The sequence below is a fragment of the Oncorhynchus keta genome, chromosome 33, assembly GCF_023373465.1.
Source record: "Oncorhynchus keta strain PuntledgeMale-10-30-2019 chromosome 33, Oket_V2, whole genome shotgun sequence".
Lineage (NCBI taxonomy): Eukaryota > Metazoa > Chordata > Actinopteri > Salmoniformes > Salmonidae > Oncorhynchus > Oncorhynchus keta.
This window is the reverse complement of record NC_068453.1, coordinates 1435052-1460586: the sequence shown is the minus strand read 5'-3', so window position 1 is coordinate 1460586 and position 25535 is coordinate 1435052. Positions and strand designations below refer to the sequence as shown.

The 25535-nt window shown below is 42.8% G+C and overlaps 1 protein-coding gene across 4 annotated transcripts in view; it reads left to right on the top strand.

Annotated features, from left to right (window-relative positions):
* The window catches only part of LOC118366021 (endothelin-converting enzyme 2-like), an 82818-nt gene that overhangs the window by 10682 nt on the left and 46601 nt on the right, over window positions 1-25535 (top strand). For 2 of the 4 annotated variants that reach the window (XM_052491639.1, XM_052491638.1), the window contains exons 3-5: window positions 12897-12983; window positions 15253-15397; window positions 15702-15917. In XM_052491639.1, coding sequence (XP_052347599.1) covers window positions 12897-12983; window positions 15253-15397; window positions 15702-15917 — 448 coding nt within the window. Of the gene's footprint in view, window positions 1-792; window positions 956-1195; window positions 1359-12896; window positions 12984-15252; window positions 15398-15701; window positions 15918-25535 lie in introns of those variants that run through there. The other 2 variants (XM_052491641.1, XM_052491640.1) reach the window with 2 other exon arrangements.

Below are 25535 nucleotides of genomic sequence, written 5' to 3'. Positions count from 1 at the left end.
ATGGCTTGGTACACTCTTAGAAAAAAGGTTTCCTAAAGGGTTCTTCGGCTGTTCACATAGGAAAACCCTTTTTGGTTCCAAGCAGAACTCTTTTGGGTTCCATGTAGAACTGAAGAAAAGGGTTCTACCTGGAACCAAAAAGAGTTTTCCTATGTGGACAGCCGAAGAACCCTTTCAGCTTCTAGATGGCACTGTTTTTTTTTCTAAGAGTGTTGCGCTCCATGGATGAATGGGCATGTTATTATTGTCAGTACAGATACCAAATCTAGGTTTATTATACTCCACAATTTGTAAAATGTTTGCAAGAACAGGAAAACACTGACGAAAAGATGAATTAGCCTTTCTCTTGTCAGGCTTCTATGTATGTCTGTATTTTGCTCTCTCTCTACCTGTCTGTCTCTCTCACTCTTGGAACTTTTATTTTTTAAATATTTTTTATAATAATGCACACAGAAGCAAGCTTTTCAAAGAAAATGCCCCCCCCCCCCTTTCCCCTCCTATGGGCTAAAATGACCCATCCATCTTTCTCTGCTTTCTCGACTTCACCTCTCTATCTCATCGTCAATGCTTGTTTCTGTGTAATTCCCCTTTTCTTACACTTGTTCCTCTCCTTTTCTAAGAAGTATATCAAAATCAGTTTTCATCTCACACTGTCAATCCCTATCCTTTCTTTCTCTGTTTGTCCTCCCCACCCCCACCTCCTTAGCAGAATCCCGCCTTTCCTCCTTCACTTTCTCCCTCTGTTTTTCATTCGCTCTGTCTCGCTCTTGCTGTCTGTCTGCTTTCTCTTACTCTGTAACTCGCCCTCTTTCACTCCCACTGTCTTCCTCCTACCCTCCCTCACTCTTCAATTGCTTTGTGCTCAGTGTTTATAGTCATTCAGTAACTGCATAGAGAAGGAGAGAGTGGGAGAGGGAGACGGAGAGAACTCTAACTCTTGAATACTTTATTAAAGGTAAGTAAAGTGGAAATGTTCTCATTTATCCTTCCATCTCTTTTTTTTCTTTTTCTCTCCTTCTATCTCCCTACTTCTTTCGTATGATTGTTCTAACCTGAGAGAATAAGCTTATTGCCCTTAAACCAGCGGATGACAGCTGTGCCGGGGTGTGTGTTAGGCTGTTGCTAGGGGCAATAAAAAGTGTGTGTTTGTGTGGGAGGGAGTTGTTGTGACTCTTTGGCTTGGACTCATTTTCAGAGAGAAGAGAGAGAGGTCACGAATTGAAGAAAAGAGGAAAGGGAGATTGCTGAACCCTGACTTCCGTTTCTAAGTCGCTAGTGAGCAGCGTGCGTGTGCGTGTGTGTGTGATTGTGAGCAGCGCTCTGCCCTCCAGTCCTCATAGATAAAGGGGTTTGAAAAGGTACAGGATCCTCACACACGCACGTGCACACACACACACATATACATATATGCACATCCACACAGAAACGCACAGTACCTTTTGAGGGTCCAGTGTGAGTGTCTGTGAAGGTCACTAAGGTGGTGAGAGAGGGACAGGGAGTTTGTTTGCTCTGAGATGTAAGCAAAGAGGGACATTATTTACTTACTGCTTCTAAGGACAAAATCGGCCCACAGCTGGCTGCACGTGTGCGTGTATTTATGTTGGTGATGCAAGGGACAGATTGTTTCGTGCTGATGTTTGTTGCAATATAACTGTTTACACTCAAATATTGACAAAACCATCAACTTGAAGTCGGGGCAAGAAATAATCGATCCTAAAGTTTAAGACGGATTCTAAAGCATTTTCGTTTATTTATGTTAGAGTTCCTGTTTTGTGCTGCTTGGTTTATGTCTGATGTATTTGCCGTTCTCACTATTGACTTTAAACGTCTTATTTAGATAAGCTGAAAGAGACATTTTTGGCAAGTTGTCATATAATGTGGGTTGTTACAGATCCAATATCAGAGGTAAAAGGTCAGTTTCCTGACAGTGTTTCTAATTCAATGGCCCTGCCTGTTTCCCCTAGGTACAAATCAGCAACCGTTCAGATGTTCCCAGGGTGCAGTGTCTGTTTAGTTTGTGATCTCACTGTAGCAGAGGCAAGTGTGTGTGTGTTTTCCTTTACTTGTGGAGACCAGAAGTCACCACAAGAATAGTAAAAAAATACCAATTGGACCAGCTGGGGACATTCTGTTAGTCCCCACAAAGTCAAATGCTATTTCTTAGGGTTAAGGTTAGAATTACAGTACCAGTCAAAAGTTTGGACACACCTACTCATTGGGCTCCTGAGTGGCCCAGCGGTCTAAGGCACTGCATCTCAGTGCTTGAGACGTCACTACATACACGCTGGTTCGATTCTAGGCTGTATCACAACTGGCCGTGATTGGGACTCCCATAGGGCGGCACACGATTGGCCCAGCATCCTCTGGGTTTGGCTGGTGTAGCCTGTCTTTGTAAGTAAGAATTTCTTCTTAACTGACTTGTCTAGTTAAATAAAGGTTACAATTTAAAAAAAAATAGTGAAGACATCAAAACTATGAAATAACACATGGAATAATGTAGTAACAAAAATGTGTTAAACATAAAAATATATTTGAGATTCTTCAAAGTAGCTAACCTTTTCCTTGATGACAGCTTTGCACACTCTTAGCATTCCAACTAACAGGTGTGCCTTGTTAAAAGTACATTTGTGGAATTTCTTTCCTTCTTAATGTGTTTCAGCCAATCAATTGTGTTGTGACAATGTAAGGATGTTATACAGAAGATGGTCTTTTACCAAATAGGACTAAGTCCATATTATAGCAAGAACAGCTCAAATAAGCAAGTGCAGTCGTAAAACCATCAAGTGCAATGTTGGAACTGGCTCTCATGACGACCGCCACAGGAAAGGAAGACCCAGAGTTACTTCTGCTGCATAGGATAAGTTAGTTACCAGCCTCAGAAATTGCAGCCCAAATAAATGCTTCACAGAGTTCAAGTAACCGACACATCTTAACATCAACTGTTCAGAGAAGACTGAGTGAATCAGGCCTTCATGGTCGAATTGCTGCAAATAAACCACTCTTAAAGGGCACCAATTATAAGAAGAGACTCGCTTGGCATAGGGACAGGAGGAACACGGACATTAGACTTGTGGAAATCTGTCCTTTTGGTCTGATGAGTCCAAACTTGAGAATTATTGGTTCCAACTGCATGTCTTTGTGAGACAAGTAGGTGAACGGATGATCTCCGCTTGTGTGGTTCCCACCATGAAGCATGGAGGAGGAGGTGTGATGGTGTGCTTTGCTGGTGACACTGTCAGTGATTTATTTAGAATTCAAGGCACACTTAACCAGCATGGCTACCATAGCATTCGGTATGGTTTGGGATGAGTTGGACCGCAGACTGAAGGAAAAGGAAATCTGACACCATTTTAAGCTGGGATGTCCCCCATTTCATTCGCTATTCTGACTGTCCAACTCCTGGCTGATCCATACATCACACCAACTAACAATGCATATGCCTGGAATCCTTACATCGTAACGCAGCAGGATAGAGTGGTTTCAACACTGTAGCACATTCAGAGATTGATTTGTAGCCAGTAATCAAAAATAACAATATTAATATGAGATGAAAGGTGAGTTCCTAACGAGTTCAGTGATCCAAGCTAGAGCTCTGTGAGACATTCACAACGATGAGAACAGATGTTTTGATCAAGAGGGACCTTTAGAAAATATGCACATTTTCTCTAAAGCAAAATATATAAATATGTATTTTACAGTAATAAGGAAGGTAAAATCTTATAGTTAATCATTTAGAAAAAATATAAGTCATTTCAAGCCATATTCATATAGTATTTCATATGTGTACTATGTTCTTGAGCTTGTGTCCTTCCTCAAAAGTGACTACACCTCAGCAGTTTAACAATTTTTACCAGAAAAGTTAGATTTCCACCTTAGAGTATGCAACATTACTAGTTGTTGTTTATGGCCCTCTCATGATAAATCATTACTTTGGGGAATACATAGATTACATTTAGTTAAATTTAAGACTTTTGTGACATCTATTGGTTACATTTCCCCAGGCAACTTGGCAAGTCACAGTGAAACACAGCTTTAGTATTTGTTTGTGTGTGCCTTTACTGTGTGTGTGCTTGAGAGTGATGCTGGTGATTATTTGTGTTTAGTGAGTTGGACCTCGCCCATGTCTCATGGCGTCTGTGTGTCTGAGCACCTACACTCGGGGAATCAGGGTCCTGTAGTAAACTGCCCCCTCCCTCCCCTCTCTCTCTCTCTCTCTCTCTCTCTCTCTCTCTCTCTCTCTCTCTCTCTCTCTCTCTCTCTCTTTCCCCCCTTTCTGTCTATCCCTCTCCCTTTTCTCTTTCTTTACTTCTCCCTCTCTCCTTTTCTCTCTGTCCCCCTTTCTCTCTTTCTGTCTGTCCCTCTCTCTTTCTGTACTTCTCTCTGTGTCACCCTCTTTCCTCTCTCCCATAGTCCTCCTTATCTCTCTCTCACGCAGTCCCTCGGTAATTTTCTCTTGCTTAGTATTCTAGTCAGCGAGTCCTCATCTCACCCAGTCAAAGAAGGTTTTGTTTCCGTGAGAGTATGTATAACATGATAACTGTATATGTGTTTATACAACAGAATGTGTATCATCTCTATATGTGTGCGTGTGTATGTGCATGTATGCGTGCCTGCATATGTGTGTGGGGACTGTGGTGACCTCTGTGGCGATACAGTGGTGAGATGGGGGGTTGACTGTATTTCCAGCTCTTGGGGGCAGAAGGCTGAATTGTGCCAGGGTGAACTCCACCAATGTCGCTTTCCTTCAAAAACACTCCTCAGGAAACCACTTCAAACAATCACATTCCGCACAGTGAAAGTCCCGCACCACTCCTGCAGCTCGGGAAAACCTCTCCCTTCCCTTCGCCTCCCTCAGCACGGGTACTCCCTCCCTCTCTCTCTTTTCTCTCTCTCCTCTCACACACACACACGCACACACACACGCACGCACACACACACACACACACACACACACACACACACACACACACACACACACACACACACACACGCACACACACACACACACACACACGCACACACGCACAGGCAAGCACGCATGCAGATTCACTCTTACCCATTTATGTACATAGACACACACACACGTGCAGATATACACACAAATACGGAAACTTATACTCTCTGGATTCCGTTTAGGTATAGGTGGAAGAACACCCCCGTGGATTTAGCCCCAAGAAGTAGACCTGCTTGTGTATGTGTGTGTGTACAGTACAAGTTTGGACACACCTACTCATTGCAGGGTTTGTATTTATTTTTTACTATTTTCTACATTGTAGAATAATAGTGAAGATGTCAACTATTAAATAACACATACGGAATCATGTAGTAACCAAAAAAAGTGTTAAACAAATCAAAATAATTTGAGATTCTTCTAAGTAGCCACCCTTTTCCTTGATGACAGCTTTGCACACTCCTGATCTTCTCTCTAACAAATTCATGAGGTAGTCACCTGGAATGCATTTCAATTAACAGGTGTGACTTGTTAAAAGTAAAAAAAAATGCAATCTCAAATCAAATCACATTTTATTTGTCACATGCGCTGAATACAACATTAAACCTAGAACCCCACATAGAACCTTACAGTGAAGTGCTTACTTACAAGTCCTTAACCAACAATGTAGTTTTAAGAAAAATACAAAAAAAGTACCAAATAATTAAAGAGCAGCAGTAAAATAATAATAGCATGGCTATATACAGGGGGTACAAGTACAGAGTCAATGTGTGGGGGCACTGGTTAGTTGAGGTAATTGAGGTAATATGTACATGTAGGTAGAGTTATTAAAGTGACTATGCATAGATAATAACAGAGTAGCAGCAGCGTAAAAAGGGGGGGGGGGGCAAATGCAGATAGTCTGGGTAGCCATTTTATGTTCTGGAGTCTTATGGATTGGGGGTAGAAGCTGTTTAGAAGCCTCTTGGACCTAGACTTGGCGCTCCGGTACCGCTTGCTGTGCGGTAGCAGAGAGAACAGTCTATGACTAGGGTGGCTGGAGACAATTTTTAGGGCCTTCCTCTGACACCACCTGGTATAGAGGTCCTGGATGGCAGCAAGCTTGGCCCCAGTGATGTATTGGGCCGTTTGCCCTACTGTCACGATCGTTTGCATAAATGGACCAAGGTACGTAGAGTTCCACATTAGAAAGTGAAACTTAGAAAAAACAGAACAATAACGAATAAACGAACCGTGACGACAATGCAGTGCTAACAGGCAACTAAACATAAACAATATCCCATAACCCACAGGTGGAAAATGACTTAAGTATGATCCCCAATTAGAGACAACGATTACCAGCTGCCTCTAATTGGGAATCATACACAAACCCCAACATAGAAAATTAAACCTAGAACCCCACATAGAAATAATAAACTAAACTAAAACCCCTAGTCACGCCCTGACCTATTCTACCATAGAAAATACAGGCTTTCTATGGTCAGGACGTGACACCTACCTTGCCATTGAAGGCCGAGCAGTTGCCTTACCAGGCAGTGATGCAACCCGTCAGGATGCTCTCGTTGGTGCAGCTGTAGAACCTTCTGAGGACCCATGCCAAATCTTTTGAGTCTCCTGAGGGTGAATAGGTTTTGCCGTGCCCTCTTCACGACTGTCTTGGTGTGCTTGGGCCATTTTAGTTTGTTGATGATGTGGACGCCAAGGAACTTGAAGCTCTCAACCTGTGCCACTACAGCCCGTCGATGAGAATGGGGGCATGCTCAGACCTCCTTTTCCTGTAGTCCACAATCATCTCCTTTGTCTTGATCACGTTGAGTGATAGGTTGTTGTCCTGGCACCACATGGTCAGGTCATTGAACTCCTCCCTATAGGCTGTCTCATCGTTGTCAGTGATCAGGTTCTACCACTGTTGTGTCATCGGCAAACTTAATGATGGTGTTGGAGTCGTGCCTGGTCGTGCAGTCATGAGTGAGCAGGGAGTACAGGAGGGGACAGAGCACGCACCCCTGAGGGGTTTTCTTTCCTTCTTAATATGTTTGAGACAATCTGTTGTGTTGTGTGACAAGGTAGGGGTGGTATACAGACGATAGCCCTATTTGGTAAAAGACCAAAGAGAAACGACAGTCCATCACTTTAAGACATGATGTTCAGTCGGTCCTGAACATTTTGAGAACTTTGAAAGTTTCTTCAAGTGCAGTCGCAAAAACCATGAAACGCTGTGATGAAACTGGCTCTCATGACAACCGCCACAGGAAAGGAAGACCCAGAGTTACCTCTGTTTCAGAGGATAAGTTACCAGCCCTCAGAAATTGCAGCCCAAATAAATGCTTCACAGAGTTCAAGTAACAGACAAATCTCAACATCAACTGTTCAGAGGAGACTGAGTGAATCAGGCCTTCATGGTCGATTTGCTGCAAATAAACCACCACTAAAGAACACCAATAATAATAAGAGACTTGCTTGGGTCAAGAAACACGAGCAATGGACATTAGACCAGTAGAAATCTGTCCTTTTGGTCTGATGAGTCCCAATTTGAGATTTTTGGTTCCAACGCATTATCTCTGCATGTGTGGTTCCCACCGTGAAGCATAGAGGAGGAGGTGTGAAGGTGTGGGGGTGCTTTGCTGGTGACACCACTGTCAATGATTTATTTAGAATTCAAAGTACACTTAAACAAGGCAATGATTTATTTAGAATTCAAGGTACACTTAAACAGCAAGGCTACCACAGCATTCTGTAGCGATATGCCATCCATCTTGTTTGCGCTTAGTGGGATTATCAAATGTTTTTCAACAAGACAATGACCCAAAACACACTTCCAGGCCGTGTAAGAGCTATTTGACCAAGAAGGAGTGTGATGGAGTGCTGCATCAGATGACCTGGCCTCCACAATTAACCGACCTCATCCCAATTGAGATGGTTTGAGTTGGACCACGGAGTGAAGGAAAAACAGTGCTCAGCATATGTGGGAACTCTTTTCAAGACTGGTGGGAAAGCATTCCAGGTGTAGTTGGTTGAGAGAATGCCAAGAGTGGGCAAAGCTGTCATCAAGTCAAAGGGTGGCCACATTGAAGAATCTAAAATATATTTTGATTTGTTTAACTTTTTTTGGTTACTACATGATTCCCTATGTGTTATTTCATAGTTATGTCTTCACTTACTATTCTACAATGTAGAAAATAGTAGAAATTAAGATAAACCCTTGAATGAGTAGGTGTCAAATTTTGACTGGTACTGAATCTGTGTGTGTGAACATTGTAACTCTAACCTCTACCATAGTAATTTGTTGCACATACTCTAACCAATGGAGGCTGCTGAGGGAGGACGGACATTCACTCCATTCCAGACATTATTATGAGCAGTTCTCCACTCAGCAGCTTCCACTGACTCCAATTTCAGTGCAGGCCTCTGTGTTGTTCAGCCTAACTTCACATCACTGAGTTTCGGTTTTATGTACTGGTTACTCCTCATACACTAGATTAAAACGTTAGTAAGTAAGCCTTGTCCGAGCCAGAATTGCCCATAGCGCATTATATACAACATTTATCTCAGGGAAATTGTCATCAAAATGTTACTAGAATAACGAAATATAATAACAATAATAGGCTTTTACAACTTTTCTTTTACAACATTTCTTCTGTATATACTGTACATTCGACTAGTAACGATCCTGCCTGACTATCTCCTGTTTCTACAGCGTGAGGTAGCTTGATATACAATTATCCCCCCCTGGACAGGATACTGGTCTATTATGTAGTTACTCTGCATACAGAGTTTGGGAAATGTTTAGAAACGGTTTACTTCTCATACAGAGTTCTGGGGATTGTTTCTCTGGTGCTGTCCTACTGGCACCGTTGCGTTCTAATTTCCAGTAAAGCAACCACACATGTTCAGCGTCATCCCCGTTCCTATGACCCCACCTGAACCCTCCAGCTGTTCCCGCAACAGCCTATGCAATTGGCTACTCCACATTCATGATTCATATTATAGCCTCGGTGAAAAGACTGCTTGTCCTCCCTGGCCACACAGAGTTCGGGAAATGTTTAGAAACTGTTTACTTCTCATACAGAGTTCTGGGGATCCAGAAATAAATGATAATGGTGGTAATAATAATCACAAAACAGGATCACTTTTCACTACAAATGGCTGTGGGCATTTACTGCATTTCTTTGTTTGTGGTTACTTCCAAAATGGTACCCTACTGTATATCTTACATAGTGTTTTGACCAGACTAGAGGTCGACCGACTTAATCTGCATGGCCAATTTAATTAGGGCCGATTTTCAAGTTTTCATAACAATCGGTAATCAGCATTTTTGGACGCCGATTATGGCCAATTACATTGCACTCCACGAGGAAACTATGTGGCAGGCTGACCACCTGTTATGTGAGTGCAGCAAGGAGCCAAGTTAAGTTGCTAGCGAGCATTAAATGTATCTTATAAAAAACAATCAATCTTAACATAATCACCAGTTAACTACACATGGTTGTGTGATATTACTAGTTTAACTAGCTTGTCCTGCGTTGCAAATAATCAATGCGGTGCCTGTTAATTTTATCATCGAATCACAGCCTACTTCGCCAAACGGGTGATGATTTAACACACGCATTCGTGAAAAAAGCACTGTCGTCGCTCCAATGTACTAACCATGAACATCAATGTCTTTCTTAAAATCAATGCCTTTCTTAAAACTAGGGCAATTGTGCCACTTCTCTTGAATTCTGTGCAAGCAGAGTAAGGGTATATGCAGCAGTTTGGGCTGCTTGGCTCGTTACAAGTGTGAACTGTGTGAAGACCATTTCTTCCTAACAAAGATCGTAATTAATTTGCCAGAATTTTACACAATGATTACATAACATTGAAGGTTGTGCAATGTAACAGCAATATTTAGACTTATGGATGTCACCCGTTCGATAAAATACGGAACGGTTCCGTATTTCACTGAAAGAATAAACATTTTGTTTTCGAAATTGTAGTTTCCGGATTTGACCATGTTAATGACCTAAGGCTCATATTTCTGTGTGTTTTATTATATTATAATTAAGTCTATGATTTGATATTTGATAGAGCAGTCTGACTGCGTGGTGGTTGGCAGCAGCAAGCTCGTAAGCATTCATTCAAACCGCACTTTCCTGTGTTTGCCAGCAGCTCTTCGCAATGGTTGGAGCACAGCGCTTTGCACTTTTACTTTCAGTCCCAACACTGTGTCTTTGCATTATTTAAACCAAATTGAACATGTTTCAATATTTATTTGAGACTAAATAGATTTTATTTATGTATTATATTAAGTTAATTAAGTTTTCATTCAGTATTGTTGTAATTGCCATTATTACAAATATATAAATAAAAATCAGCCAATTTTAATCGGTATCTGCTTTTTTTGGTCCTCTAATAATCGATATCGGTATCGGCGTTGACTGATTATGATTTTTCAATCCCCGATGGGCTCTGGTCAAGGTAGTGCACTAAATAGATAAAAGGGTGTAATTTGGTACGTAGCCTGGGTCTTATACCAAGTCACAGTTTTAAGATGTGATAACAATATACCCACTAGCTAGGGACATTAAGTGTGCTCAGTATCTATAGTATGGGGTTTTGTTAATGGACTCGAAGAGGAAGTGGCTGTTGGAAGAGACCAAGGTTTACCAGGCATACGTCCTTTTCCTAGCTGGGTCGTGATCAGGAGAACGCAGCGTACTGAATATTGTAGATAGAAATGCCATGAATAGAGCTCACATGATTCCTAGAAAGCTAGTCTATTTTGTGGTGATGGCTTTGGATTGGATAGGAGGAAACGAGTTGTGGGGGGGTGTAAAGGAGAGAGGAACATGGTCAGTGTGATGTGGGCGGATGAAAGGAAGATTTTGAGAGTAGCCTATTAGAAAGGTCATACAGAGAGTACTTTGCGTGCAAGTGTGTGTGTGTGGGTCTGTTAGTGTGCAAGCGTGTGTCTCAAGGGATTTTCCCACGTTGTTTATATGGTTTCTTTTCAACCAGAAAATGTGAAGGGACACGTTGTGCTTATGTCAGTGTGCTCTTTCTGAGGCTTGTTGATGAGTAATGTTCTCATGGAGACAACGGCCCATTACGACCTTCCCCACTGTAGGATCTAAAAGGGTTGGAAGTTGGAACAGGTCACAGATGGAACCTAACATTTACCTTTAGAGAGAATGTTGTTATGATGATTCGGGAAGTTCATTGTTTGGAATGTCATCCCCGAGCTCGTCTTCCATACAAGCCAGTCCAGCATGAGGGCATTCTTAGAATTAGTGTCATACAGAGACTGTTATGGAGTTATCTGTGATGAGGAGAGTGCTTTTAACTGGCAGAGGTATGTGGTATGTTAAGGGCTTTGGTGAGGAGCACGCTGGTGTTTCTATGCAACGATGTTTGTGTTCACAGAAATGTTAATGTTTAAAGGTTAAAAGGTTTAAAATAATGAAGGTCAACGCAACGTAATAATTCCATGCTGAGCATTCGAAAACAAACACATTCATTAGACCAGAGCATTAGACCATTCAACACATTTAAATAAATAGAATGGCAGTAAAAAAAGTTATGCTATGTGTTTGAGTAGTTAGCTGAAATACACTACGGTTGTGTTTTTCTTTTCTACTTTGATGGCGAACTTTCTGTATGGCTACCATTCACTCCGTCATTTTCGCTCCGGCGCTGGTCCAATGAATTTGTTTCATTTCTAACACTTCTGCTTTGAATTATTATGTTGTCTTAACTTGAGTTGTTTTTAACCTCTGGGTTATGTGGGACTTTCATGAAATCACACATGTAAGAATCAAAATTAAAGCTACACTCGTTGTGAATCCAGCCAACATGTCAGATTTCAAAAAGGCTTTTCAGGCGAAAAGCAAACGATGCTATTATCTGAGGGTAGCACCTCCGTAAACAAAGAGAGAAAGCATATTTCAACCCTGCTGGCGCGACGCAAAACACAGAAATACAAATAAATCATGCCTTACCTTTGACGAGCTTCTTTTGTGGGCACTCCAATATATCCCATAAACATCACAAATGGTCCTTTTGTTTCGATTAATTCCTTCGATATATATCCAAAATGTCCATTTATTTGGCGCGTTTGATCCAGAACAACACCGGTTCCAACTTGTGCAATGTGACTACAAAATATCTCAAAAGTTACCTGTAAACTTTGTCAAAACATTTCAAACTACTTTTGTAATACAACTTTAGGTATTTTTTTACGTGTAAATAATAAAAAAAATTGAGGACGGGAAAATCTGTGAAAATACTGCCCCCTGTCACCATGAAATTAACCTAACCATGGATGAGGAAGTTATTTAGATTTGCCTGTGTAACTAAAACATTATTGTAGTTATCCATTGTTAAATAAAAACTGTGTGTATGTCGTGCTTGTGCGTGTGGTATGTTATAACCTGAGAAGGTTAATTAAACACAAGGATTTGGATCCATCCCCTGACGCTCCTGTATTTAGTCTGCAGCTCTGTTCTGAGTGGGGGGTGTCTGGCACAGCTCAGGGGCCACTCATAAGGGGGCCATGTTACAAAGATGTAGTAGTCACATGATGATCATTCTACAAAGGACAGAAATGACAATCATCAAAGTTTCACAAAACGCATCAAGATCAGGACACACAAACACATACTCCTGTGTTCTGTTTTCCATCACTAAACACACACACCTTAGTGTGTGAAGAGGGGGTAATGCAGTGTGACGGAATGGCAGGGATGAGAAACCCCAGGGGGATCTCTCTCCTTTTTCCATTCTTCTCCCTCTCTCTCTCTCATGTGTGGCCTGGTTGGTTTCTCTAATACATTCCTTCATTCCAAGTCGGTACTGCTGTGATGTCCTGTAACTTCTCTGTACTGCTTACTCTCTTCCTCTTATTTTTTTTTATTTATCTTCTATTATTATTGATGCAAACTCTTTTCTTCCTTTCTTCCCCATGCAGATGTCCAGCTACAAGCGCGCAACATTTGAGGAGGAGGAGGCGGCAGAAAACCCAGCCGATGGAGGCATGTCTCCGGACAGTGTGGAGGTCAGTCTGAGCTCATTGGTTGATGTGTGGGGGTCAGAGGTCAATGAAAATGGAGAGGCCACACAATGTCAGTGTGTTATTATAGGACTAGGGTGAATTCGACTTGTACGCCGATCATGGGTCAGTTTTTCATTTCCCCCACTAATGGCTAAGGTACCTAGGGGAAACTTCACCCCGGAGCATTATTACACAGAATCTGGGCTTAAACTCCTGTTCTATTAGCCCAACAATGAGAAACAGAAAAGACTTAATCAAAGTATGATGTTATGTGGGAAACCATAAAAAAGGAAGAACAATGGATTTGTGAACAATGGATTTGTCATGTCTGTCTCGTGCTTTCTCTTGAATTTGGTCCCTGAAATGTCATTGTAAACAGTCAGAACTAAGTGTCATCATAGATGACAAAGCCCAGTGACACATAGATGTTACAGTACTGATTTTAAAGAGGACATTATTGTCTGAGGAAAAGTGTGTAGAAGGTTCAGTTGATTATTACTGCAGATGAACAGTAGTAGCACATTACCTTTAGACATGTAATGTGTGCAGAGCCTGTGGTCCAGCGGTATCGCTCCTGGCTAGTAACAGTGATTGCCATTGAGGGTTGCCTTATTGCCCGTAGCAATTGACCTTGAGCAGTTGAGCAAGTTGAGCCTGCTCTTTGGTTGTCCCATTGGGCAGGTAATAAAACAAGTTAAAACCAAACGGCAAAGAATTCCAATAGCCTTAAACTGAAATTTCTGGTTCCTCCTCATTGTTTAAGTGAAACAATTCATAGTATTTATGGCAGTTGGGAAAGTTGAGTCTGCTCTGAGAATTGTTTTACTGATAACAACCAAAATACAAATACAATTCCAAAACATTAAGAACACGTTCTCTTTCCATGACATAGACTAACCAGGTGAATCAAGGTGAAAGCTATAATCCCTTATTTATGTCACTTGTCAAATCCTCTTCAATCAGTGTAGATTGAAGGGGAGGAGACAGGTTAAAGAATGATTTTTTAGCCTTCAGACAATTGAGACATGGATTGTGGAACCCAATATTAGGAATGTGGTCTTAACGTTTGGTATACTTAGTGTATATGGCACTTCTGGGTGTAAATAGCTCATTTACATTTTCAGGCAAGTGATCATAATGTTCGTGCAACCAAAAAAATACTCCTGGCTTATGCGATTAGGAGGTATCTTTCAGACTCTAATGTCAGTCTCTGAGTCACATACTGTATGCTACCCCATTTTAAATTGACATTTTAGTAATTTAGCAGACACTCTTATCCAGAGCAGCTTACAGTTAGTGCATTCTTCTTAAGACGGCTAGGTTATCAGAACTCACGATAAGACCCAGATGCAGACAGCTAGAATCACAGATGGTTATTGACCCAAACAGGGGGAAGGCAAAAGACAGGTCAAGGGCAGGCAGAGGTCCGTAATCCAGGGCAGAGTCAGTAAGGTACAGAACGGCAGGCAGGCTCGGGGTCAGGGCAGGCAGAATAGTCAGAACCGGGGAAACTAGGAAACAGAACCTTGAGAAAATGGGAAACACGCTGGTAAGACCTGACAAGACGAACTAGCAACAGAGAACACAGATATTAATGAAAGGGGATAATGGTGAAGATGGGCGACACCTTGGGGGGGTTGGAGACAAGCACAAAGACAGGTGAAACCGATCAGGGTGTGACATAGGTGGGACAACTACATAGCTCAGTTATAGTAAGTTAATTGTTCCTCAATAAAGTAGCTATCAGCAAAGTTAGTGTTAGTAATTTCATATTTATTTTTAATTCCCACCCGAGACCGGGGTTCAACCCCCACATCCTCCCTTACTTAGTGCAAAACAATGTTATTGTTTACATTTTTTTTAAACTACACTAAATTGATACTTCATAGTAGTACCTCGTGACAGAGTGAATGCCAAATCGAGAGCTGGCCAGTGATCATGCGAAAATGGGTTCTCGGTTCCGAGATTAACCTCATAGCGGTATTTCATTCATTAGAAAGTCACTCGGAAAGAGGAATGGAGGCTTAAAATATGTATATATATTTTTTTATATATTCAGGCAGGTGGGAAAAAACTGTAGGAAGGGTGAACACAGGAATCAAACCCCGGTCTCCAATGGGGATTTTTGTATATGTGACATGTGCAGGGAGTGTTAGAACTCCACCACAGTTCTGCATGAATGGAGGCCCTCTTGGCTATGTCTGTGGTACTTGTGATGTGATGTCATCCCATCCCATCCTCTCTTCTGTCTCTGACTCATGTATTTCCACAGGTTGGCTTCCGGAAGGGCGGCATCCAACTCCTCAGTCCCCTGGGCAGGAGGACGCAGATGGAGGTGGTGCTGGCTGGCGTGCTGCTTGCCTCTCTCCTCGCCCTGTTCGGATGTGCCGTCACACTGGGCATACGCTACAACAAAGGTGAGAGGCTTTTGGTTACACGCACACACGCATGCATGCAAATACACACTCATACATGAGCACACACACACATGTGTTACGTCTTTACAATACGGCTTATAATATGTTATGGTCTCTCTGTGTATCAACATTTCAACTGGCTGGTGTTTAGCAGTATCGTGATGAATGATTATTAAGGCATTATGGGGCCGTACATGCTTGTGACAAAACTCTTGTGACAATGCATTATAACAACATCATGAAGCATTATACCAGCAGGCTTTATAAAGCATTACAGAATTCTGTTTTTCTACCTTGACACCAGACCCAGCGCGGAGCCTTTGTCTGACCGAGGCCTGTATTACGGTGGCCAGTAAGATCGTAGAGGCCCTGGACCGCAGCGCCGACCCCTGCCAAGACTTCTACCAGTATGCCTGCGGGGGCTGGGTCCGCAAGAACCCCCTCCCTGATGGACGCTCTCGCTGGAGCACCTTCAACAGCATCTGGGACCAGAACCAGGCTGTCCTTAAACACCTGCTGGGTGAGTTGGAACCAAACCCATGCACACACATGCACAAACATACCGTATTACCATATCAAAATATGGAAGTCATCTACTGATTAGTGGTACAATTTGGTGACAGTTGAGTGTCTAAACGTGTCTGAACAGGATTGTTGTCTGAAAAGCATCGAAACAATGTTTGTATTGATGGGGAAATGAAGGTGTTGTAATGTAAAAGATAAATGCGAACTTCATCATCTAAACATCACACAGAAAACATCCACAGCCAAACTCATTTCATAAACCAGTCAAAATAGCAGGTTGTGCTGACAAAAAACAAAATGTAAGTTAGCGACCTAACAGCTAGACTTGTTTATAATGTACCACATCTCTGGTGAGCACAAGGAAATATAATATTGTTTCGAAAAGAGGTAAGCTAACAGCAGATATGTTCTTTATTATGGCGGCCATGTTTGTTTATGTTTGACAAGTGAAAATTCCCTAATCCCAGAATGCCATTCACTATAAGATGCAAATAAACAAAGTCAAAGTTGAAGAAGGCAGCGCCCATTGCCTGAAAAATATGAACTTAGTTTGGCCACTTTTCAGCATATTGCAAATATTCGATTTACTTGTTACATTGTAGACAAGAACTGGAGCACATGACTTAACAAGTCATTTACAGTTTTTGATAAATCACAAAGCAAATAAAATGTTATCACCTCAAAGATCATCACCCCACATACAAGCCTACTGCATAGCCGAACCATAGTGCGAAAGCTAAACAGGGTTGCCAGATTTGGTGACACTATTTTAGGGGAGTTTGTGGGGGATTTCAAGTCCATGGGGGGTAGAAATGGGGGAAGGTATCGTGGGGGGATATAAGGCAGAAAATATTACTATAATAGAGGATTTATCAATAAATGGGGGCCAAACAAAGGAAAAGTTTATAAGCTAAATAAAACCCCTGGAAAGGGGGTCTGAGCTGTCAACCCTGAGTAACGAAAGTTACAATTTAAGTCAGTTGAGTGAATTATCCCTTCACCTCGTTTTGTTATAACATATTTGGTCTGATAACTGTTCACATGATAACCAGAATGCATTGTATGGTGTCAACAAACATAGCTAGAATTTAGCTTAGCGAACCATCAAACAGGCAAAGTGTCAACACAGGACTAAGATCTGGCTCCGACGCTCATCGGATGTGGCAGGGCTTGCAAACCATTACAGACTACAAAGGGAAGCACAGCTGAGAGCAGCCCAGTGACACAGACCTACCAGACAAGCTAAACCACTTATATTCTCGCTTCGAGGCAAATAACACTGAAACATGCATGAGAGCACCTGCTGTTTTGGACGACTGTGTGATATCACACTCTGTACACAATCTGCAGCCGGTGTGAGTAAGACCTTTAAACAGGTCAACATTTTACAAGGCCGCAGGGCCAGACGGATTACCAGGACGTGTACTGCGAGCATGCACTGACCAACTGGCAAGTGTCTTCACTGACATTTTCAACCTCTCCCTGTCCGAGTCTGTAATACCAACATGTTTCAAGCAGACCACCATAGTCCCTGTGCCCAAGGACACTGAGGTAACCTGTCGAAATGACTACCGACCCGTAGCTCTTACGTCTGTAGCCATGAAGAGCTTTGAAAAGCTAGTCATGGCACACATCAACACCATTATCCCAGAAACCCTAGACACACACCAATTTGCATACCGCCCTAACAGATCCACAGATGATGCAATCTCTATTGCACTCCACACTGCCCTTTCCCACCTGGACAAAAGGAACACCTATGTGAGAATGCTATTCATTGACTACAGCTCAGCTTTCAACACCATAGTGCCCTCAAAGCTCATCAATAAGCTACGGACCCGGGAACTAAACACCTCCCTCTGGATCCTGGACTTCCTGACAAGGCTGCCATGATGATGGCACATCCGCCATGCTGATCCTCAACAAAGGAGCCCCTCCACATTGCATTCTCAGTTCTTTCCTCTACTCCCACGACTCCAATCATTAAGTTTGCCGATGACACAACAGTGGTAGGCCTGATCACTGACAACGACGAGACAGCCTATAGGGAGGGGTTCAGAGACCGGGCCGTGTGGTGCCAGAACAACAACCTCTCCCTCAACTACATCAAGAAAAAGGAGATGATTGTGGACTACAGGAAAATGAGGACCGAGCATGCTCCCATTCTAATCGACGGGCTGCAGTGGAGCAGGTTGAGAGCTTCAAGTTCCTTGGTGTCCACATCACCAACAAACTAACATGGTCCAAGCACACCAAGACAGTCGTGAAGAGGGCACGACCAAACCTATTCCCCCTCAGGAAACTGAAAATATTTGGCATGGGTCCTCAGATCCTCAAAAGGTTCTACAGCTGCACCATCAAGAGCATCCTGGCTGGTTGCATCACTGCCTGGAATGGCAACTGCTCGGCAAGGCACTACAGAGGGTAGTGTGTACGGCCGAAGCTTCCTGCCATCCAGGACCTCTATACAAGGCGGTGTCAGGAAGGCCCTAAAAAATGTCAAAGAATCCAGCCACCCTATTCATAGACTGTTCTCTCTGCTACCGCACGGCAAGCGGTGCCAGAGCTTGGTTCCGTAAGTCTAGTTCCAAGAGGCTTCTAAACAGCTTCTTCCCCTAAGCCATAAGACTCCTGAACATCTAATCAAATGGCTACCCAGACTATTTGTATTGCCCCCCCCTCCTTTTACTCTTCTGCTACTCTCTGTTGTTATCTATGCATAGTCACTTTAAAAACTCAACATTCATGTACATATTACCGCAATTAATTTGTCAGTATCAGCAGATTAGGCCTACCCTGTAATTTTTGTAGTATGCCTATTATTAAGGATTCTGATGATGATTCCATACATACGTCATAGAACTGCATGAAATGTGTTTTATAAAAGGCATATTTTTCCCAGGATCCTCTTAAAATGTTTTCCTCTAGCGGGGGCTAAGCTGCTTCCCCTAACATGGATCTCACGCAGCGCCTCTGATGTTGTGTAGCCTATTTCATTATGTTTGTGTTTTTTAGTGTTTGACTCGGACAGTAAAAGTTTTAATGTCACATGCTCAAGTACAGTGAAATGTCTTTCTTGCAAACTCAGAAGGCAACCACGCAATCATCAATAACAATGTATTACTTGGAAAAAACCCATGAGAAATAAGAAATCTGAAATGCACAATAAAGTAAGTAAGTAAGCATACCATATACAGGAAATAGTCCGTTCCAATACCATACTTAAATGTGCAGGGCTCCTGGAGTGATGGAGGTAGGGTAAGGGGACTAGGCAACAGAATATAAGAAACAGCGTAGCAAGAGCTTGCATGTGAGTGGGTGTACAGGTGTGTAGAGTCAGTATAAATGGATGTGCATATTATGTGTGAGTGAGGAAATTATGGACTGAGTGTTTATGTATGTTAGAGTGAGAGTGTGTGAGTGTGTAGGGCCATGTGAGAGTGCATAGAGACAGTGCAAATGTTGTAATTAAAGGTCAATAAAGATACAAGGTAATCTTGGTCCATGTAGCAATTAGCTATTTATCAGTTGTATTGCTTGGGGATAGAAGCTGTTCAAGAGCCTGTTGGTGTCAGACTTGATGCATCGGTACTCGTAGCGATTTTAGTATGTAAATGTTGATGAGGCAAACTCCCCCAATTTTTGGGGGGATTGATGCCAGCAAAATCACTAGACAAAACAACACTAAACAATACATTCATTCCACTATAACGGTGACAAACGGTGCCCACAAACTGTTAGGGCCTACGTAAAGCTGTCCCAACAGCAGAGCTTTCTTTTCAGCACCATGGAGTGAATCCTACTCCTGGCTATCAGCGGAGCCTTGTCTTGCAGTAAACAGTTCATTCAGCCTCATGTACTGCCTTTAAAAAAAACAGCTGATATGGTTGACTTGCTTAAACAAATGTGATTTCGACTGACAATTGAGATGTACAAACTATGGCATAAGGCAGGGGTGTCAAAGTCAAATGGACGGAGGGCCAAATAAAAAATTTAGCTACAAGCCGAGGGCCGGACTGTTCGAATGTTCATTGAAAAATGTTTAAATGACGCATATAGTCTAGTGAACCTAATTGAACCTACTGAAAACCTAACAAATATATTCCAATATGATCAGATAAATAAAGCAATATTTTCTTATGGCTCTGTCAGTAATCTTTAATTTTCAACAGACACAAAAGACAAATTTCCTTTATATAAAAATTCCCATAACATGAACATTAAATGAAAGAAACCGGTATTCAAGGCACCATCAGTAGCCTATATTTTCTATTTTAGCAAAAGTGGGCTAAATTTACTTCAAAGAAAAAAACAATAATAGCAATTTTCTATCATCCACTCAACTGAAATATTTTTAAAATATAATTGGATTGAAATACAATAAAATAAAGTGCAAAAATCTATTAATCAAAAACAACACTTTGTTTAAGGAGAAGTAACATGCAGTGAAAACAAATATTAAACTTTAACTTTTAAACTTGAACTGAGTAAAAACTCTAAATATGTGATTGCACAGTAATGTTCACTTGTTTGAGGTTGAGGGTGATACTTGGTGGTGTCCCATCTTTTCCACAAGTTCATCAATGTTCGGGGTAAGGCTCTGAGCTGAGGAAATCCTCAGAATTGAGTGGAGGTGTTCAGCAGTAAGTCGACTTCTGTGTGATGTTTTGTTCAAGTTCATCAAAGAAAACAGTTGTTCACACAGGTATGTGCTGCCAAACATAGACAACGTTTGAGCAGCCTGGATGCGCAGCTGGGGCATTGTGTCGGGGAGGAAACGGGCGAACTCCGCAGCACCCACTGCCGCATATTTTGCCCTCAGTGCATCATTGCATTGGAGGTCAATCAACTCCATTTGGAGGTTTGGTGGTGAGCTTTCCACGTCAACAGCAAATGGGTTACCGAGCAGTTCCAACCTGCTTTTTGTGCTTCAAAGTCAGCAAATCGGCGTCGAAAGTCAGCGGCAAGCATACCTATTTTATCAGCCAACTGTGCGCTCGGGAACGCACTGGTAGAGAGCTTCTCTTTCATGGTCTGGCAGCTGGGAAAGTGGCTCAAATTTTCTTTCCGCATCTGCGTCTCCCACAGAGTCAGTTTGGTTTTAAATGCCTTCACTGTACTGTACATATCAGAGATGACACGATCCCGACCCTGCAGCTGCAAGTTCATTGCATTCAGATGACTCGTAATGTCACACAGAAAAGCCATTTCACACAGAAACATTTCGTCTCGGAGTTGTGTTGTGTCTTTCCCTTTGCTGTCCAAGAACAGACAAATCTCCTCACGAAGCTCGAAACATCTTTGAAGCACCTTTCCCTGGCTTAGCCATCGCACCTCTGTGTGATAAGGCAAATCACCATGCTCCGTTTCTAACTCCGTCAGAAATGCCTTGAACTGGCGGTGATTCAAACCTTTGGCTCTGATAAAGTTAACTGTGCGCGTGATGATGCTCATTACATGCTCCATTTTCAAGGCTTTACCGCACAACGCTTCCTGGTGTATGATACAATGATAAGCTGTCAGCTCACCTGTCGCGTTTTCCTCTTGCATCTTTTCCCGTATCTTCGCCACCAGTCCGCTCCTGTGTCCACACATCGCAGGTGCTCCGTCGGTTGTCAAACCCACAAGTTTTTCCCAAGGCAGCTCCATCTCATTTACACATCTTGACACCTCTTCATACAAATCATGCCCCGTAGTTGTGCCATGCATAGGACGTAAAGCCAAAAACTCCTCTGTCACGCTTAGGCTGGAGTCCACTCCGCGGATGAAAATTGACAACTGGGCAATGTCAGAAATGTCGGTGCTCTCATCCACAGCCAAGGAATATGCAATGAAATCTTTTCCCTTTTTCACAAGCTGCTCTTTTAGATTGATGGACAACTGGTCTACTCTCTCGGCAATGGTGTTTCTGCTCAGACTCACATTTAAAAAGAGTTGCCTTTTTCTGGGCAAACTTCGTCACAAACTTTAATCATGCAGTTTTTGATGAAATCCCCCTCCGTAAATGGCCGGGCTGATTTAGCGATCTCTTCTGCCAAAATAAAACTGGCCTTGACAGCAGCCTGGCCTTGTGATTTGGCTTTTTTGAACAGAGCCTGTCGAGATTTGAGGCCTCGTTTTAATTCCTCTGCCTTTTGTAGCCTTTGTTCCATGTCCATATTCTTGTTTTTGTCCGCGTGTTTCGTTTCATAATGTCGTCTCAGATTATACTCTTTCAGTACCGCCACACTTTCTCCACACAGAAGACACACAGGTTTTCCAGCTACCTCCGTGAACAAATACTCCGACTCCCACCTTGTTTGAAACCCCGGTTCTCAGTGTCCACCTTCCGTTTTGCCATTTTTGATGGGTATCTGAAAGTTAATTTTACTGTGATGCTGACAACTGCTGTGCCAATAAATATTGAAATGAAGCAGCCTACTGCTCGGTGCGTCACCGTTGCATTGTGGGAAATGTAGTATTGGTGCGTGTAAAAGATCTGCGGGCTGCCGGCTTGCTGCGGTCTGCGGGCCGGTTCTAATAATAAATCAAGATCATCCCAGGGGCCGTAAAAAACCTTCTCGCGGGCCGGATGTGGCCCGCGGGCCTTGACTCTGACATATGTGGCATAAGGGAATGGCGAGCGGATAAGAGGCACTCCTTAATTTCGATTTAAGACATTAATGAGAAAGAGGACGGACATAGTCAATATATAATAATTTGTTCAGCATTTATTTAAATCTACAGCGACAGAACATTCAGAACATGGGCCGTTCGTACAGTATTCTCCCTGTACACCAAGTCAGAACCGTAGGATAATTAAAGGGGGCATATAAGCAGACAATGAAAGCTCTTACAAAATGCAATGATTACCTTTCTCTAAAACAGACTATAGGCTACATGTGCACCACCATGTCAGGAAAGTAGGCTAAATTAAGAGGGGAGAAAGGGGCCAAATTATTAAGGTGAGGCACATGGGCTACTAACAGCTTACAACATAAAATACACTTAGTATTACTTTCTTAGCTACAGCAGATATATCTCCCTGGCATATTACGTGATTATGCAGCAGCATTTTTGGACGCAGCGGTCCTTCTTGTGGGCAAATGTTGTCATCAAACTTTGTCATCAAAGTCTAGCATTCTCTGGATTTATGGTGCTTTCAAGACAACTGTGAACTCTGGGGGGAAAAAACTATATAGAATCATGATGTTAGTGATCTTCAGGTTCCAGCTCTAGAAAGAGGTCCGAGTTCCCGACTTGGAATTTCCGAGTTGGATGACCGTTCAAAATGTATTTTCCCAGTGGGAGCAAATTTTTTTCAGACTTCCCAGTTGTCTTGAACTCACTGAAGTCTGAGATTTCCCAGTTCAGAGTTTCCAGTTGTTTTGAACGCGACAGAAGTCATGCTGAATTGACTTCATTGTTCATTATATTCAACCTTTTCTGGCCCATGGTGTTGTATGTTAATGTTTAGCCTTTTAAGCTTGAAAAGAAAGAGACCCTTAAACCCAGACGTGAAGCAGGCTTGTGATTGCTTTGCAAGCTTAGTTAGCCACCGATTCCTTCCAAACCACTCATTGTTGAATTTGTGATTTCCTTGTGTAATGTTAATGGCCAATGAGCACCGATACATTTTATCTAGAATTTCTCTTCATATGACAAGGATTGAACAGGATTTGCAAGTAAATTGTCGACATGATTCATGATGACGACTGCTTGTCTAGCTTGCTAGCTAAGGTTTAGAGAGTATGATGTTGACATGATCATTCCAATCAAAGCTATGGTAGGTATAATGTGATTTCACGTTGCCAATGACCTTGAGCTTTCCTGGATGGGCACTTCTAATGTAACCATGGCAGCACCCAAGGGGCTTGAATTTTCAAGCTTTCCCCATAGATGTTGCCGTTACGTAATGACAGAACACTGATCCAATCACGGTGCAACTAGAGAACATTACCAACCCCTATGCTCTGTATTTTCCGCTGGCTGCCCCACCACCACAGAAAGCACTGAGCGAGGCTGAAACACCTGCATTTTGGAGCTTCCTTACTCAAGAAAGCAAAAAAGAGACCATGTTTGTACTGTATTAACTTTAATAACTCAATATATTTTTTTACATTGTTTGCAAACTAATGTGAGACACAATACCAAAATAACATACAAGACAGACAACAAAGGAACCAATTATATTGATTTATTTATATTTAGCTAAACAGATGGGGCCCAAAACAGGCCCTGAATGACAGGTCACCACTGACCGGTACTTCTTGCCGTGTGGCAGCACAGAAAATAGTGTATGGCTTGGGTGGTTGGGGTCTTTGACAATTTTCTGGGCCTTCTTTTCACACCGCCTGATATCGAGGTCCTGGATGGCAGGGAACTCGGCCCCAGTGATGTACTAGGCTGTTCGCACAACTCTCTGTAACATAGCGCCATGCGATCCAGGGTGGTGCTATTGCCATACCAAGCAGTGATGCAGCCAGTCAATATGCTTTGTGGTACAGCTGTAGAACCTTTTCAGGATTTGAGGGAGCATGACAAACTTTTTCAACCTCCTGAGGGGGAGAGGCCCTGTCGAGCCTTCTTCACGACTGTGCGTGTGTATTTGGATCATTTTAAGTCTTTAGTGATTTGGACATAGAGGAACTTTAAGCTGTCTACCTGCTCCACTGCCACCCCGTTGATGTGGATGGGGATGTGCTCGCCCCCCGTTTCCTGTAGTCCACGATCAGATCCTTGGTCTTGCTGATGTTGAGGGAGAAGTTGTTGCTCTGGCACCACACTGCTAGGTCACAGACCTCCCTGTCGGCTGACTCACCATTGCCGGTGATCAGGCCTACCACCGTCGTGTCGTCAGCAAACTTGATGATGATGTTGGAATCGTGCATGTCCACACAGTCGTGAACAGGGAGTACAGGAGGGGACTAAGAACACACCCCTGTGGGGCCCTTGTGTTAAGGGTCAGCATGGTGGAGGGGATGTTGCCTACCCTCACCACCTGGGGTTGACCCGTCAGGTAGTCCAGGATCCAGTTGCAGAGGGAAGTGTTCAGAGTCCTAAACTTGGAGGGGATAATGGTGTTGAACACTAAGCTGTAGTCAATGAACAGCATTCTCGCATAAGAGGAATGCCTATCTGGGTGGGTGAGGGCAGTGTGGAGAGCAATTGAGATTGCGTCATCTATGGATCTATTGGGGCGGTATGCAAATTGGAGTTGGTCTAGGGTGGTTGGGATGGTGGAGTTAATGTTTATGATTACCAGCCACTCAAAGCACTTCAGATGATAGAAGTGAGTGCTACAGGGTGGTAATTATTGTGGCATGAACCCTTAGAGTTCTTAGGAACAGGGATGATTGTGGTCATTTTAAAACATGTGGGTATTACAGACTGGGACAAGGAGAGGTTGAAAACCGTGAATATGCCTGCCAGCTGATCTGCTCATGCTGGACTACTGTCGGGGCCCACGGCCTTGCGGGTGTTGACCTGATTTAAAGACCCTTCTCACATCGGCCTCGGAGAGCGAGATCACCCAGTCCTCTGGGTCGGTGACAGCCCTCACATCCAGCTCAATTTTGTCAAAGCGTGCATTGAGTTTGTCTGGTAGAGAGACATGGTTGGGCAGATCATGGTT